The following is a 17,878-nucleotide window of genomic DNA, read 5'->3' as shown; positions in this document are numbered from 1 at the left end:
AGAGAGGCATAGGAGACAAAACAGATAAAAATAGGTAGATATGAATTCATTTCTATTAACTCTGACACTGACCTCTTGTCCATGCTCTTCTGTGGTAATACATCAAGTGGAGACATCGTGCGGAAGTAACAAATCCAGAGTTTCCAAGTTGTTAATCCGAGTATGAGAAAGATGTGAATGTTTTTTTCCCAGAAGGAAACTTGTATTTACAGCTACAACACAATAGTGAGAACTCGCTTTAAGTTACAAGTCAACTGATAGTCAGCTGATACTAAGTTCAGTATTGACATTGAGCAGCTTCATATGAAGCTAAGTATTTACTTTGACTCAATTGTAAAACTTGGTTGATGGAGATTTGTTACTAAATTGTCTCTTTACATTGAATAATCCAAGAGAGACTGTTTCTTGTCATTATGTTCACGTCATGTTCATGTTACAGTAGGTCTTGAGTCTTAATATTTCAATGTCTTCTCTTTGTGCTGCTTGTTTTTCCATCTGTCCAGCTGGAACAAACACAGAAGGAGCTGTCCCGACTCCAGCAGCTAAACAGGAACCTGCATGATCAGCTGCACCGAGAGAGAGAGCATCGTTCAAGGGAGAGAGGCCATCCACAGGTAAAATGAGCATCACACTCAAAGAAACATAATTTGTTATTTGTTTGTTTTAAGTTGACCTGTTCACTCCCTTCATCATCTTTGTAAAAAATCCCAAATATTATATAAAAGCACAATAAGCTGCTTTCAAATGCAAAAGGCTTGTCCTGTCATAAAAAGTTTGTCATTCACAGCTCAGTTTTTCTCACAGGTTGCATGTGTAATGAAAGGAGCAGTTTATCAGTTTAAAGAACAGCCTCATTTCATTCTTCTTTGTAACAGCTGGTGTGAAAGGTTGTCATTTCTTCAGATAAAATCACAAAATGATTTTGGACAGTATAATCCATGTGTTCTGCATCCAAATGATTGGGCTGACAGTCAAAAGGTCCAAATTTTACTTTATGATCTCTTCTTAGAAAACTGATATGATAATATTCTCCTCATTCTCCTCATTGTCCTCATTCATTGCTGCTCAATGTACTTCTGAATCACTTAATTTTTATTTTCAACCCAAAGTAATTATAAGCTACAATGGCAGAATGAAGTACAGGATATTCACAGCCGGTCACAATTACACATTTGTGTAACTGGTAAGTTAATTGGCTAAACGTTTTTATGGACCTAAAAGTCAAATAAAGGGTGAGAATGTCACATCTTGGCGTCTTTGGTATGATCTAAAATTTCCCTTTCCTATTTGTACTTACAACTTCACTGGGTCATTCAAGTGCACTCTTGCCATAATTACTATATTCCCTGCAGCATTTGAGGGCAACATCTGCCTACTGCTGCAGTGACAGCTGACTCATTGCAGAATAAGTGAGGAGAATCTAAGATAAAGTGAATGCTTAACCTTTTCACTCACAGTTCAGTCACTTAGCTTCAGAATATTTGGATTATGGTTTGTGGACTAATTTTATAGTAACTATTATTATTATAGTCATTATTGGCGCTCTAACTAAATAGCCTCTGTTTACTCCAGTTATTTGGAGAAGGATGAAATTCAGCCAGTTAAGTGTACATTATATTGACAAACAAATTTAAGCAGTATTTCAACTGACATGAAGGTGATTAGATCATGACAAAAGTTATTCCTTAAATGGATGTTAACTCAAAAGTAGTTAAGTTGATATAACTTCAACTATAGGTATGGCACCACTGGCACCATTTGTCTTCATGAAAGCTCATTGTTGTCCTGTAGAATGGCCTTGTTTCAACCTCCAGCTCCTCATCTGCACAAGCTTTGGCTTTACATCGACTGCAGAAGATTAACCACGACCTGCGCTTTGAGCTGGAGGCACAGAGGAGGAGCCAGGAGGAGGCCAGAGAAGCTGAACTACGGCGAAGAGTCGATCTGCTAGCTCAGCAGGCACAGTTACTGGTCACAGGGGACGCCACAGCACTGGCACATGCCATCCTAGAGCAAGATCGTCGACACTTCTGTGATCAGCAAGGAGAGTGGGAGCGCTGTGTGGCGTCCATGCGGTCCCAGCTGCGCATCAGTGAGGAGCAGAGGAAGGAGGCTGAGTCGCGCCTGACGCAGTTGCAGGAGGAATCTCGGGGCTCCCAGAGTCTCCAGCAGGAGGTTAATCGGCTACGGGAGCGTCTCCAAGATATGACGGCTCAGCTTTGTACCAATGAGGAGACACAGGCTCAGAAAGAGGCTCGGCTGCAGAAGCACCTGCTCCTCCTTCAAGAAAGCCAGGACAGAGAAAGGAGGAGCCTGGCTGCCAGCCTGGCACAGGCCGAGCAACACTCCCAGGTGCTTCAGGAAAGACTGGACCGGGCTGAGCAACAGGTGGACAGCCTAAATAAGGGTCAGTCATGGACCGGCCAAATAGAGGAAGCACAACAGCAGCTTCAGCAGGAGCTAGCGCGCACTGTGTCTGCTGTACAGAGGCTGCAGGAGGAGAGAGAGCAGCTCGACTCTCGCTGTCAAGAACTACAGAGCCAGTTAGCTGAGGCAGACGGGGAGGTGAGCCGGCTGCAGAACCGCCTGAAAACAGAGGAGACACACTACTACAACCTTGAGCATTCGTATGAGAGAGTTTATGAGGAGCTGCAGCTGCTCTTAGGGCAGGTACAGGGCAGGGAGGTTGAAGCACAGGACATACGAGAGGGCTACGAGAGGCTCCTGGACAGGAAGGAGCAAGAGCTAAGTGAAGTTTTGTTGAAGATGGAAGTCTTAGGGAATAGCCTTGAAGAGACAGAAGTGAAACTGACTGAGGTGTTGAAAGTTTGCACCTGCGCCTCTTCTCAGCGGACGAGTGAGTCTTCAGCTCAGCACAGTGAGGGGAAACAGGAGACGACTGAGCCTCCTCTCACAGTGAATGACAGTGGGCCTGACAGCTTAGAGTCTGTCAGTGTTGCTGAACTAAACAGCAACCATTCCTCTGCAGAATATGCAAGAACGCGCTCTCGCTCGGTTGACCCGTCCTACCAGTACATTGTGACCGCAGGAGACGACCCAGATAGGTTTATGTCCGTGATCCAGTTCCTAGAGACAAAGCTTTATGTGACAGAGGAGAAGCTGAGGGACATTACCCAAAGCCTGGAGGAACACCAGAGTGACACAAATGGCCAGGACCCCCACCTTTGCTCCCAGCTCACTCAGAGCCGAGCCACAGCCCAGCACCTCAGCCTGCTGCTGCACAACCAGGCCAAGAGGAGCCAACGCTTTGCCCTTGAAACAGAGAACCGCTCCAGGATGCTGGCCGACAGGTTTCAGGCTGCGCTGAAAATTGTAGACGCTTGCAGGGAGAGGCTTCAAGCTCTTCACAAGAACCAGGGAGAAATCAGCTCCACTCTTGAGATTACTGAGTTTGAAAGACAATTAGCCACTGCTTCTGCTTGCCTCCAGCAAGGAGAGAAAGATGCTGAAAAACAGCAGCATGAATCACATTATGCCTGCAGAACGGAGGATAAGATGATCAGTGATGAGACCCAGGCTGAGATCAATGTTTGTGCTAAACAGGCTAAAATGTCATCCGCAGTGGATGGAAGAGGAAGTATTGGCAGAACATTAATGAGGGAAGCTTTAGTAGTAGACAAAATGGTATCTGTCCTTCAGAATCAACAAACCATTGGCCAGTTGCACTTAGTATCAGGAGAAGATGAAGGGGATGTGACACACAGGTACAAAAGCATAATCTCCCAAAGAATAGCTTTAGAAATGGAGAAATGGACCCAGCCAGGGAGGGCAGAAGGGGACAGCAATGAATCTTTGGAAAGCACCATTGTCAGAGTTTGTGCTGAAGCAGAGCTCATTCATTCTGCTCTAAGATATCAGCAGCAGTATGAGCGCGTAACTCGGGGAGACCTTCGGGTAAATGATCAAGAAGTGGAGCGTCTGTGGCAAAGCCCTGTGAAATGTGGTGATATGAGCGTTGTTTCTAGGAGGGGTCTGGCAGATATTAATCCCCCAGAGCTGGCTCCTTATGAGGAGCAAGTGCAGGTGGACGCCAGGGGTTCTGCAAAGCCACTTGACAGAGAGCAATCTGTGACTAACAAGGTAGAGAGGCAAACAGGCTGGTTGGAGAGACTGGTGTCCCGGTTGCAAAGAAGGGCTAAAGTCTTGCGTCAGCTCTGCCAGGAAATCTCTGACTGCAGTGAACCAGACAGTGAGAGTAATGTGGACTGTAACTGTGTAAATGATTCTGCAATAGACTTGACTTGGGCACAGGAGCAAGCCAAGCTGATCTATTTGTCAGACAGGCTGTGCTTGGATTTAGAGCTGGAGTTGCAGCAAAGTAAGGCAGCGCATGACCGACTGCAAGCCGTGTGTAAAGAGAAGGATGCTACTTTTATTGATGAGCAGCAAGCTTTTAATCACACCTTATGTGAGCTCCAGGACGACAACAGTGTCCTCAGAGAGCAGCTGGAGCGTGCAGAGCAAAAGATAATATCTGCAGAGACTGGGAACCAGCGGCTCCTAGAAGACATACAGAAAATTGAGGATTATCACGAGGCGAGGATGCAAAAACTAGACAAGGAGTTCCAAGAGAAGATTTGTGAATTACAGCAGATCCATGAAGAGGAAATGAAGCACTTACATAATTATTATGCCAAGTCAGCCTGCATTCCCAAAGATAAAGAGGCCAGATCCTACACTGAAGCACCTCCTGCCACCTCCCCACCAGACCTGACCCTGAACTCAGACTCACAGGCAGCTGAACTGATAATGGATGGACCGGTGGATCAGGTTAAACTATCATCCACTGGGACAAAGAGGGGTCAAATCAATGAGTTGGAGGCAAAAACAAAAAATGAACAAGGGAACCACATGGTGGAAGGTGATGCAGCTGCTGTGAGAGAGGCTTACCAGAGGGACTTTGAAAAATTTAAGGTAACACAAACCTTTCTATCCACATATCTGTGTTGATAGTACACACACAGAATCTCATTGATATATTTTGTCTCCTTAATAAGTAATTAATAACCAAATTTAACTGCGGTTATTTATGATAAAAAACATTTTCAAGGAAATGGCTTTCAGAGAAGATTCTATTTCTATCGATCATGTACCATCATTTCTTAGAGTCTTAATTGACTTAATGTACTTATTTCCCTTTGATTCCCGTATGCTAGTTACTTAAGATTTTTTTAACTTGGAAAAAAAATAGCTGAAGGTTGAAAAGAGTAAATGTTAAAATTATTAAAATGGTCATCAGTTCATATGTATGTTTGCTTTGCAATATATTGAATAAAACTGTCTGCTGGTGAAGTTGCACTGTATGTCCATTAAAAGAAAACATTATCTTAGTATGATAAATATCTTAATGTGTCATACTGATGGAAATTTTAAACAATTTCTGTGTTTCAATACAGGCATCTTGTGATGAAGGTTTTACCTGTATGGAGGAAATGCACAGGAAGCTGGTGGGCGATCTGCAGCAGCAACATCAGAGGAAGGTGGCAGCACTTCTGAGGGAGAAAGACCAGCTGCTGAAGGAGGAGACCGCTGCCACAATGACAGGTGACAGAGCCTCAGTGAAAACAGTGGGAAACTGTACAGGCACTGTAACTGAATGGAAACTGAATTGCACTTTTTTAGGAAATCATTTTTTTGTGACCAACACACTTTGGCACATCTTTTTACATTGCAGAAATGGCGAAGATTCATGAAAAATATTCCCTAAACTTGCTTTAAATCAAAATGTTGGGATTTGAATGTTTAGCACTTACAAATAAGAGGATACAAAGGAAGGCATGGTAATGTAAAGACACTCTGCTGATAAAAAGAAAGCAGACTCAATGAATATAGTTTCTCTTACTTTAAACTGCATGAACGTCACATTAAAATGATAAGGTTTTACTGCTAGAGGCGATGAATAGAAGATATGAAACAGAGAAAACTACCTGCCATATTTGATTTAATCTACCCTTGCAAAAAATGTTTTGTCCTGACAAAAAAAAAAAAAAAACTTGGAAGAAAGGCTCATATTTATGCAGGCTGTTGATTTTGTCCTGTCTGTCCTGTTTACAGCGATTGTGGCGATGAGGAAAGCCCATAAGGACGAGCTGGAGAGAAGCCAGCGGTCTCAACACACCAGGCGGAGCGGCGACATCACACAGCTGCACAGCCAATATGAGTGAGTGACTGCTGCTGCCTTCACAAGCTTATTTTTCAGTTACGGCACTGATGTCACTGTCTTTATCAGAAATTGTTCATAGCCGAAATCCTCTAAGATGAACTGATAAAATGCACTGATGCGTGCCTGGAATAAAAGTCAGTTTTGGTGGATTCCCCTCTGGACTGATGGGAACAGAGTTGCTCTCAGTTGATTTGGCCATGACAGCTCATCTGGATCTTTTTGAGCAATGGGCTCTGAACAGACTGATGATTTGTCTGCTAATGCTGATGCTCATGCTGTGTTCATTTCAACTCGGAATTCACAGTTTCACACTGTAAATTTCCCAAAAATGGAAAAATGGATGTCAGCATGAGTATTCTCTTACTTGAGCAATAAATAATACTTTTTGGTACCTGCATGCTCTTAAGTAGGGTTTGACCGACATGTCAAAATTATTACTACAGTAAATGCTCTTGAGCAAAGCAAATGACCAAAGAGAATATTGCACATGCAACATAAACAGTCAGACAATAGAACGACACTTTAAAACAATGTGGTAAATCTGTAAGAAAGAGCCAGAGAATAACCTATTTCATGTTGAAGAGAGAATAGATGGACATGTCAATATCCAATTTTCAAAAAAGGCTTGATATGTCAATAAACCAATTACTCAGTCTAGATCTACTACTGCTGTCACTTGAACTGAAATTGCAAAAAAAACAGACCTCTGACCTGAAGTGATACTCAAATTGCTGAATGACTGCAAATTCAGAGTTTGGACTAATTTATTTATTTCGGAAAGTAAACAGAGATTACAACTTAGTTTTCAAAATAAGTCATAAGTCACTTTGTTACTTTGCAATGACTGGGTGGAAGCCTATTTTATGCGGTGTGTGTATCTTATTGGTATAGGCATCTGTTGTCGTATCATAACTGTACACACTGTAATGCAGCATCATCTGTGCTTCTGTTTGTCTGTGCAGGAAGGAGATCCAGTTGTTACATAAGGAGCTGGAGGTCCTGTCAGTCCAACACACTCAGAAATGCCTGGAAAACTCTCAGATGAGCCAGGAGCTGCAAGCCGAGCGACAAGCCCTGTTACAGTACCGCAAAGAGAACCAGGAGCTCAAAAACAAACAGGTACTCAGCAGGCTGTGTAAACCGCAGCTTTAGGCAGTTTTTATCTGGGTTCTGCTGGGGGATAATGATTATAAACCCTGTTTTCCTCTGAGGGAGAAAACTACATGTCACCAATACTAACCAGAAGTTAAAAAAAAGGCAAAAATTACTCATGCAACCTGAATATGAACTGAAAGAATATCAATATGGTGTATGTGTACCAGGGTAGAGGAGGGGGTTGTGCCAACTGAAACAAAAATCATCACAGAAAAATAGTATTAATTTGTAAATTGACTTGATCCTATTTGAGGCTTTTTAAAAAATGCCTTAAATAACGTTTCAAGTTCTGAATAGTGGTGCACAATTTCTTGCTAATCCCTGGACTACATGAGAGCGCTCGTTCCTGCAGCAGCAAGCCCGTGCCTGCATGGGGAATGTGGTTTTGATTTTGCTTTGACAACAGTGCAAGAGCACAAACCTTTGAGGAAACCATTTTGAAATGGTTTGAATTATTATCACAGGATTATTATTTTTAACTAAAACTAAACTAAAAACTAAAAACTAAGTTTGAAAAAACATTTGACTGAAATAAAAATAAAAACTAGACTTTAGAATAAAATGAAAACTAACTTAAATGATATTGCATTCTTACAACAACAAAACTAAAATAAAAATGTGCAGAGAAAATGTCTTTAGTTTTAGTCTTGGTCAGTTTGGTAAAAATGTGTGAGGGCAACAACATGAGGAGGTGTTGGTGTTGATGTTTACTGAGAGTGGGAGAGTCAACTGCCTTCACAAAGTGCTGGGTTTAGATTGTAAAACCTATTCTGAACTTCTTCAGTCTTGCCCCTGACAAACACCACCCTTATTATAATATTAAAAAACAAGCCAAAACTAATACTGAAACAAGTAAAAACTAAACTAAGACCAAACACTTTTAAACAGTAAAACCAATACTGGACGAAACTCACTCTGGAAACTACCTGAAAGTAAACTGAACTGAAATCGAAAATTAAAAATGAAACAAAAAACAGTGTCAAATTGATCAGCTCTCTCTCCTGCTGCTGGCTGCCCCTGGAAGAACAGAGCACATGAATAAGATCAGTTTTATCTGATTTTCAAAAGAAGAGTGAAAAACTTCCCTATCACTGAACTTCTTTGTTTCAAAAAGGTTTCTCAGATGGCAAGTTAAAAAAAAAAAAAAGGTTGTGTTCATTATAGCTCAGATTGATCTTGCATCTCCTCATCCTGGCCAACGGTAAATCCACAGTAGCAGAAAAAAATGTTGAATAAGAGTTTCTGATGCCATTTATCCACACATCGCCTTGTGCTCCTTGTGCTTCTGCAAAGGAAATAAGTCAGAGAGCGACAGAGGAGATTCGGTCCTCGCTTAATGGGAAACAGTGCAATTCAACATCTCAAGCAAAGGACCTCTATGAGATGGAGGTGAGTGTGTGGAAACCCAGTTTTACAGAGGGGCAGAGCTCATACTGCAGTGGACTGTCATTTTTATTCAGTTGGAATTCACTTTTTAAAAATGTTACTAGTGAACACTGTAACAACAGTTTCATCCCACTACTTATTTATTTTACTGGCAACAAGAATTGATTATTATTTTTTTTTTTCCTACTGTGTAAGCTGTTGTGTTTTCTGGCTAAACTGAGCTGTAACTTGAGTTACATAACTACGCTGGGATCTGAACGTGATTAATAGGCTATTTTCCTTGGCATGGCAAGGACCTTCACTGGAGATCTGGACTCACTCGCCCTCAGAGCGAAATCAGAAGTTTACACATGGTTTACCTCTCTTCTGCTGCAGGTGATTCTGCGGGTCAAGGATGCAGAGCTGCAGCTCGTCAGACAGGAGGCCCTCTCTCTCAGGGAAGAACTGAAAACAGCTCAAAGGGTACCCACATCTCTCGACATGTTTCTGGGGAACTGGCCGACAGAGAGTAGTGTGCTAGAGGAGAGGAAGCTACGTTTAAAGCTAAGCGATTCTAGATTAAAGGTAAAGCCAATCTAAATAAAGCATAACGTCCAGTATGCATGCCCTGGACTTACATCAAAATGTAAGTCACTGTGGGACCAGGAACGTGTTCCTTTTCAAAGAAAGAGGAAAAAACTATTCCTCACATCAGACGTTTAGCAGCCACTGATCTGAACTCTGAACTCTGAACTCAGCCAGGAAAGGCATACGCAGAATTGTCAAATCAAGAATGTGTTATTTCTCTGGCCAGGACAGTCAAATAACATTTTAAAAAAACAAAAATCAGCTCTGGCCATGAAACTAAATTCAGTCTGTGATTTCATCCTGATGCAAACTTGGAGCTTTTCTGTGCAGATTAAATGCTGGAGCCTGAAACTTACACTGATACTGCCTTCCTGTTATCACTGGAATATTTTAGGGGAAGTGTTAAATGGAGGGATACAACACTTCAAATGTTGACCTTGCATTTATTACTGACAAATGTACAGACCTTAAAACTAGTCTGGCTTCCAGTGTACTACAGTGAAAATATTTGTTTACCGCACAGGTCGGTGCGTCTGTTTCCAATCTAGGTTTTGTACTGTTTCGATCCAAGCCCTGAACATGTGTGTGTGTGTGTGTGTGTGTGTGTGTGTGTGTGTGTGTGTGTGTGTGTGTTACAGGACAAAATATATGTCTATAACAAGCCCAAAGGACTGTGTCCCAACAAGCAGGACAAGGCCCAACATAACGACACCAAACTCTGTGAGGATTTCAAGTACGCGACTTGGTCTCCCAAAGGTCCCAGCTGGGTCGGTCCCACCTCAGGGCAAGGGCATGGTGAGGCACTTTTTCATGTATTTATGTTGATCATGCAATGTATGGAGCCCCGGAGAGGCCACAAAATGTTTTTTTTTTTTTTTCCTTTTTCATGCACACAATGTACTAAATCATACCAATGAAGAGCTCAGTCACACACATCTGATTTGTTTTGTGCTCTTAATTTAGTACGCCAAGCTCTCAGACTAATGAAACTGTGGCCATGCTTTTCCTAATTTGTGCTCTTGTTTATTTATTGAATTTAATGACTTGATCCAAATCAGCATATTGATGCCGGTGGAGCTCATGCACGCCCAGGATCCTCCCTGTTCACTGTAATGCCACGAGGGGCGAGGGCTCTCATTATGTCTCCATAATGCATCCCCATGTCAAAATACACTTTAATCAAAGAACTCCAAATACACACAGGCTGCTGTCAGCTCGGTGATGGGGAGGGGACAATTTAACTAAAACATGGGCGCAATTTGATGTATTTGAGAGCTTGAAATGTCACATTGAGAACACAAAAAATAAATTGTTCATGAATGCTCACAAATGAGGACTATGTGACTGTGATTTAGGATTTTGATGGCACCATTTAGGATTTTGTGCGCACAGAATAATAAAACGTTTCATTCAAGCCTGTAGATTAGCTGGCGAGTGAATGGTGCTGCCTGCCTCATGACGCCATCAGCTCACGGCTGACTCAGTGAGCTCCTCTTTTCTCTCTTCCTCTTCTCTTTGCGCCCCCCACCCCTCTTGTTTACCCAGGGGACATCATCACAAACAAAAGTGAGGCTGTTTTTCTGAAGAAAACAGAGAAATCGTCCCTCACCCGCCAGATCAGAGGAGTGAGATCAAAGGTAGAGGTTGATGCTAAAGTTTTCCTCTAAGAAATGCCAGTTGTAGGAGAAATTATTGACCAATCAAATAAGTATGTATTGTCATCATAGATGGCCCAAATCCTAAGGTGAAAGGTATATATTATTTCTGCTTACATTAAAAATGGCCAGTCAGAGGTTTTATTAACAGCACTAACAAGATAACCAGATCATTGACACCAGCAAGCTGCATGGACCTGCTGCATGATGCCTTGTAGGCAGTTCACACCACCTAAACTGTGTGTGTCAGTATTTGTGGATAGAAATTCAAAGTTTATTCCGCCTCCAGAGGGGAGGACACAGAGCAGGCAGACAGAGTAAACAAAGGAAACTGGTCCCAAACATTGATCCAGGGTGTGAAACCTTGGACCTGCCCGTCTAGCGGCTCAGCCTCTGGGGATTCAGGCGATGGCAGGCTTGAGGAGGCAGAGTGGTCCAAAGTTTCAGCACAAACTTTACTTGTGCACTTTCTTCAGCAATTAAAATAACCGGGTGTCCTTGTGGCTCAGGTGGACAAGGTGTGTGACACGTACCTGATGTGTCCTTCCCCTCCGCTCACACACAAACACACAGAGCTGCGTCATGTTTCAGAACATATACATGGTGCCATAACTGTGGTGCCATTGCATGATATAAGAATTATTTGCTCTTATTTATAATTAATAGTTTTTGGGCTTCTGTATGAATGCTCACCTTGGATTATAGTGCAAAGGATTGCAGCATGAAGTCGTGGTTTTGGTAAATTCAGATCATCTTTAAAATACAGTACATCATTTGTTTTAAATTATTGCATGATATCATTTTTTGTCACATTTATTAAATAGACGTTGTAAACTCTTGGTGCATTTCTGCGTCTCTGCTCATCTGTGTATATTTATTTTTATTTTTTTTCCTGTTTGCCTCCCAGAGCTTAAAAGAGGGCCTTTCTCTCCAAGAGAGAATGAAGCTGTTTGAGACCGAGTTCTGAGCCGGTGAAGACGACCCTGTGGGATTTTCTGGATGAACAAAAACACATCACAGCGATACCTAATAGTGTTTGGTCGAGGCAATTTGCAAACATTGTATTTTGCTCAAATTTGCATTATACTTTAAATGTTTTTTTGGTTTGTTTTTTACTGACAACAATATCATAGCAGGGCACAGACCATTTCTTTTGTATGAATGTTGATTTTGTTGCTGTAATTTGTTGTGTCACATTCTGCTTTGTTGGTTATTTGTCAGAAACAAGAGTTTAGAATTGACAACAGGAGCAGAGAGATTGATTTGTTTCTAGTAGGTGTGTGTGTGTGAGAGTGTGTGTGCGTGTGTGTGTGTGAGAGAGAGAGTCAAAAAAAAAAAAAAAAAAGAATCAGAATCATAAAAGTGAACCACTAGAGGGCGCAAGAAACACTGACTTTTCTACATGAGCAGCAGTTCTAAATAACATGCAGTGATAATACACAGTGTGTAGCTGATGGCGTTTTATGTGTAGTGTGGTGACTGTTCACATGGTCGTACTGCAAGTTCAAATTTGTCTTTATTATATACAGACTGGAATTTCAAAGTTTGCCAGTAAAGTGTTTCTTACCTGAAAACTGAAATGCTGTCAGGATTTTATATGAAGTTTATTTCTCACATGAAGTGTGTGATGATCCATCGAGAGCAAGATTTACAGGCACATCTTTTATTCCATTAAGCATGGGGGGGGGGGGGGGGGGGGGGGGTTTGGAGCTCAGAGAACAGGCCGAGTCTGAATAGCCCTTTTTTTCTATTTTGCTTTTCATAAAATGTTAACAAATTTAATAAAACTTGAATAGTAATTTCTACCTGTGCTTCCATTAAAGTCACACTATATTCCAAGGGTTGTAGAAAAACTGTTATTTGCATATTTTACCACTAGAGGAAGCATAATACACTCATAACTCACCCAGGCAAGACTGAGACTCTGAAACTGAGGTCATTTGAACATGTGGGGAAATTTCTTAACCCTAAAGTCTGATGTGCATTTGTTACAGTCACAGTAAAAAATGTTTGGGTGGGAGAATAAAATAGGCATTTTCATTATAATCTTGTTGCACTACCATCAGCATACAAAACTAGTCATGATGCATTTTATCTTGTGCTATGAATAATTTTTAGTCTGTTAAATTGCTGTAACCCTGTGGGAATCATATCAAACGTTCCTGTGTGAACAATTACTTTAAATAAATCAGTCAGAGTTGTGGTTTGAAAAAAAGAATAATTTTGCTGAAAACCACATGCCCTTCCTCTTCAGCTCCCTTTAACCAAATGTTTCCCAAACTGGGGGCGGCGTCCCTCCAGAGGGACGCAGCAGGTTTGTCAGTGGTATGCAAAACAAATGGACAAAAATAAAAATGCCGTCCTCACTGCCCACGCTCAGTAGTGCATCATCGTCAGGTGTCAGCTCGCTTTCTGCCTTGTACCAAAGCGAATGATTTGTCTCCTCCTGACAAAATGCGAGCAACAGAACCCGAGTTTACAGCAGCAACCGTCTGAGACGTGTAATTGCACTCACCTGGCGTCCCAGGTGTAACACAGACCTCTGAGACTGAGATTGAGGATCAGTGCCGTGCAGACTGAACGTCACAACAAATGCAGACCTTTCGTGGCCTTTAGTAGAAAAAGAAATGAGCAACTCGTGGGCTAGAGTGCAAATATTCATCAGTGGGACATGTTTTTTTTTTTCCCTGATCACAAGCCGGCCTCTAACCTCTCAGCCATCACTGCCCTGTAGCTGTCATGCACGTCTGTTTCAGGAGTTATGAATGGGTTTTAATGAAATGTGTTGCCCATGGCAGCCTGACTGAGCATGTGGAGCCGATGTGGGATTGTATGACAGACCTGTGACTTGTGGTCAGGAAAACGTCTCAAACGCATGTTTCAGTTTTAAGTTAAATTCACTTTTTTTTTTTAAATTTATACCCATATAATGGTATTTGTTGATCTATGTGAACGTAAAACATCCACCAGGTTTGGTCCATAAACTCCTCCACTGTCATGAGAATGAGAGCTTCACCAGTCTGCTGACCCAAAACGGATGAAGGAGATAAAGACCGGAAGACAACACGGCTCTGAGAGGAAACACAAAGATGAAAAATGGTTTTGAAGGACGCACAGCAACGCACATTTGTTTTGGTTTCACTTTCATCGCTCTTTTCTTTTTTTCGCATAAACACCAACAAATTACACTATTATATGTGTAAAAATCCAAACTCTCACTTTAACTACCCGGTGTGGAAGCCTAGTGAGCTGATCATCAGTCTTGTCCTTGTGAATCCCGGTCGGCGACAGTGTGTGACATACAAACTGTGGCCCTCCGGAGTGAAGAAATGACACTGGCGCAAACAAAACACTGATGTTCTCACTCATAAGCAACGCACACCTCGCTAATGAAGCATCACATTTGGACGGAGTCTGTCCAGGAAGTGATAAGACATTTCAGCGAGGCAGCCAGAGCCAGAGAGCCCCTCACAGAGGAAGAGGATGAGGAGATGCAGGAACTTGGCAGGCAGAGGAGCACTACAAATAACTGGCAAGCTTGATCGCTCTGGTTCCCTCTCCAGATGGCCCCCAAAGGTTTTGTAAAGATTTTTGAAATCTACAAAGGTTAATTTTCTTCTCGCTTCACTAATCACTAAATTATCTTTTGCTACTGGAGTTGGACACAGTGTTTTCTGAACACACTCTTGTCTCTTAAGCAGCATGCCTCACACACAAGCTATCCGAGCTATACGGCTATCCTCAGATAACCACAATATGATCTAAAGTTTATCACCTTCAGATTAAAAAGGATATTTCACGTATTTTAGCAATCTGTCCGGTTATATTCTATTTATATAAAAACAGATCCATAATACTTCTCTATCTGCCTCAGTCATCCGCGGCCTTAGATCTGATTTCTTTGTCGGTAATAAATCGGAGATCTTCACGTCTCTGCAGAGGACTTCATCTTGATGTTGCCGTCTTCCTTGGACTCACATTCCCTGAGAGGAACATGGCACCTCATTAAAACTCAATACTCATCTCTTCCTTGTGACTCCTGAGCGAGAAACTCCGTTCGTGTGAGCCGACACTTGTATAAAGAGCAAACAAAACAAGTGTTGTCCGTCATGGATACTAAAGAGCCTGTGAGCTTTTCTGGCTTGGTGTGACGGTTGAAACAACTTGCAGCCTAAACATGTAAACAGTCATAGTTTAACATCAGGGAGGCAAATTTGTTCAGCCTAAAGCACCATAAGAACTTGAAGCTCCACTTAGCAAGAAATTAATGCATAAATACGCCTCTCTAACTAGTCTAAATAACAATGTAGCGTGCAGTTCACTGACATTTTGTTGCATGATTCTTTTTTTGATGTACAAAATTTAGAAACAGTTGCATCTTATTGTTTTCATTGCCTACCGGGGTCAGCACTTTTTCTGTGATGTACCATTGTGCGATTTAAAACTACTCTTCCTCTTTCCAGACATTTTGTCTTCAACATAAGTCTTAAAGGGTATTTTGGGAAGCCACAGATGTGCAGAAAAAATAACAGAAAATGCTGTTGAGGTTTCTGGGAGGCTAATTTAGGCCTAGATGATGCCAGATCATTAATAATCAGTTGTAATCTACCTGTGCTAAGCATGTTTCTCTTAACCCGACTCTGGAAAACAAGTTTATCATTTTACATGGTATTTCAGAACTTGGATAACTTCTTTACATGGGGAACAAGCTGATTATTACACTTACCCCTGAGGCTATTTCAGCTGCAGAGGCCTGGGTTTGAATCCAATCCAGACCCTATGCTACATGTCATCCCCTCCCTCTGCCCCATCTTTCCTGTCTCTTTCCACCGTGTCTTTATAAGAAAGCAGAAATGCCCAAAAAATAATCTTACAAAACAAACACATTGGCAGGGAGAGCCTGTAACCTTGTCAGCGTTGAACTGATCTTATCAGAACGCACAAAATGTTGAGCAGAGGAAAAGAAAGTGTAGTAGTTTTGTTCTAATGAACAAGCACATAGACCTACTTACTTAGAGAAGCCGGTGGGGAAGTGTACTTTCAGTTGGTCTCCCCAGTGCTTTTTGTGTACCTATATGTGTGTGTGTGTGTGTGTGTGTGTGTGTACACCTGCAGGGCTTGTTCTGAGCCGGGCTGCCCCACTAACGCTCCCAGCCCTCATGACTGATCAGCGGCTGATGTTGAGACACCGGCACACAGATGCACCTGCTCAGGATATAAAAATAAGTGGCCCATTTAGCCATGCAAAGATCAATTACTGCTACCTGCTGGCAGAGGCGCTCAGCAGCACAGCCTGCCTTCTTGGCCCAATGATACACTTCAGCTACGCTCACGCTGCTCCTCAAGCCGGCCTTACGCTGTGTTTTTTTCCCCTCTCTCATGTGACACGGGCCTGTCGCTGTCACATCTATGGGGAAAGCAAACTACAACATGGAGGCAGATGTTTCTCAGTTCCTGTGCTTTTTTTTTGGTAAGGTTTTTATCTCACCTTCTGAGCAAAATTGACCTCAATATACTCCACTCTTTCTTTCTTTCTTTCTTTCTTTCTTTCTTTTCTTTCATTCATCATAGTAATTATCTTTATCTTTATCTAAATCGATTTGAAATGTACTCTATATTTACAATAATTACAAATAGTGTTCGTAATTTTCGGTAATATTTTGCTTTTTTCTTAACTAATTTCTTGCTGATTTGGGGGTTACTTGCTAATTTGCTTGTCGCCTTTTCCCTATATATATATTTTTTAAAGAAATCAAGTCAATTTGCACAGCTTTCAGACGTTTAAACAGCTTGTGACAGGCATCTGAGTACAACCTAAAAAAAAAAAGCTGCAATTGCAGTTAACTATTTGGTGACTAGACCAACTATAACAATTCACTGGTGGGCTAAAGTGCAGGGGACAGAGGGAACCAGCTCCAGAAGTGAGGGGGAGATGCCCCACCCCCCTCCCTGCGTCCGCTATGCCCCTGCATATGTGCTACATGCTTAGTGGGTAGAAAAATCAGATTCACACGCATGTGACCTACATGCAACGTGTATTCGCATGCTCCAGCTGGAATTTGTCACGTTTTCCATGACAAAGGGTGAACCCTGCATGATTCACCTGAGACTCCCGTCATAATTTGGCATCCACGGCTGCTTGGTCGAACCAGTTTTAACAGAGAGGACAACAATTCAAAGAATGTGAGGCGAGATAGACTCTCCACCATTGCAGGTTGCCTCGCTTGCACCACATGGGAGGAAACATCAGTACGTAGTTGTCTGTACTCAAAAAAAAAAAAAAAAAAAAAAAAAGCAGGAGGGCCGGAGCCTCAAAAAATAGCCATGACACTGAGATCAGGGGGCTATGGATTTATTCCATAATTGCAGTGAAAAAGGTGGTCAAGTGCACAAATGAGGTTAAAAAAACATGGAGCTATAGGAAACATTTCAGTCACCAGTGTTGCTCTGGAAGGACCGAGCTCTCCCCCTCTGTCACAACGGCTGAATCGTTACTCATATTTCAGAAACTGAGGACACATCTCTCATGTAAAGTCATGTGACAGCAAAAACAAGGAGGCATTTAAGGAAATGCTTCAGTCAAATCAAAAGTCAGAAGCACAAAAACAGATGTGACGTCTTTTGTTAGAGTTACAACATCACTGTCGCCTCACACCGGCATCAGATATCAACAGCCAGGAATAGACATGAACACTGACCCCCCCCCCTCCAAAAAAAAAAATTGGATATGGGCTGCAACTTCCCAACTGAGCATGAAGATTAGAATCTACTTCTCTCCATCGACGGGGTGATGCAGCTACAACATTATATGGATGACAACGCTGTGATGATCTTCATCCGTCTTGTCATCTGTCCGTCTTTGTTTATCAGCCGGCCTCTCCCAGCTGCAGCCGGTGAGTGACGGCTCGCCGAAGACGACGGAGAGCTTTGT

General features: G+C 42.1%; 1 protein-coding gene across 1 annotated transcript; it reads left to right on the top strand.

The window, feature by feature from the left end:
* The first annotated feature begins 2,068 nt into the window (after positions 1-2,068).
* Positions 2,069-12,595, top strand: LOC115364005 (restin homolog). Its single transcript, XM_030058403.1, has 9 exons — positions 2,069-4,935; positions 5,418-5,565; positions 6,076-6,181; positions 7,147-7,303; positions 8,633-8,728; positions 9,101-9,187; positions 9,931-10,087; positions 10,838-10,929; positions 11,855-12,595. The coding sequence occupies exons 1-9, from the start codon at positions 2,071-2,073 to the stop codon at positions 11,912-11,914; spliced, it is 3,768 nt and encodes a 1,255-aa protein (XP_029914263.1). The 5' UTR covers positions 2,069-2,070; the 3' UTR covers positions 11,915-12,595.
* The last annotated feature ends 5,283 nt before the right edge of the window (positions 12,596-17,878 follow it).

This window comes from Myripristis murdjan, chromosome 8 (assembly GCF_902150065.1).
Source record: "Myripristis murdjan chromosome 8, fMyrMur1.1, whole genome shotgun sequence".
Lineage (NCBI taxonomy): Eukaryota > Metazoa > Chordata > Actinopteri > Holocentriformes > Holocentridae > Myripristis > Myripristis murdjan.
Note: the sequence above shows the minus strand (reverse complement) of the source record. Positions and strands in the feature narration are given on the sequence as shown.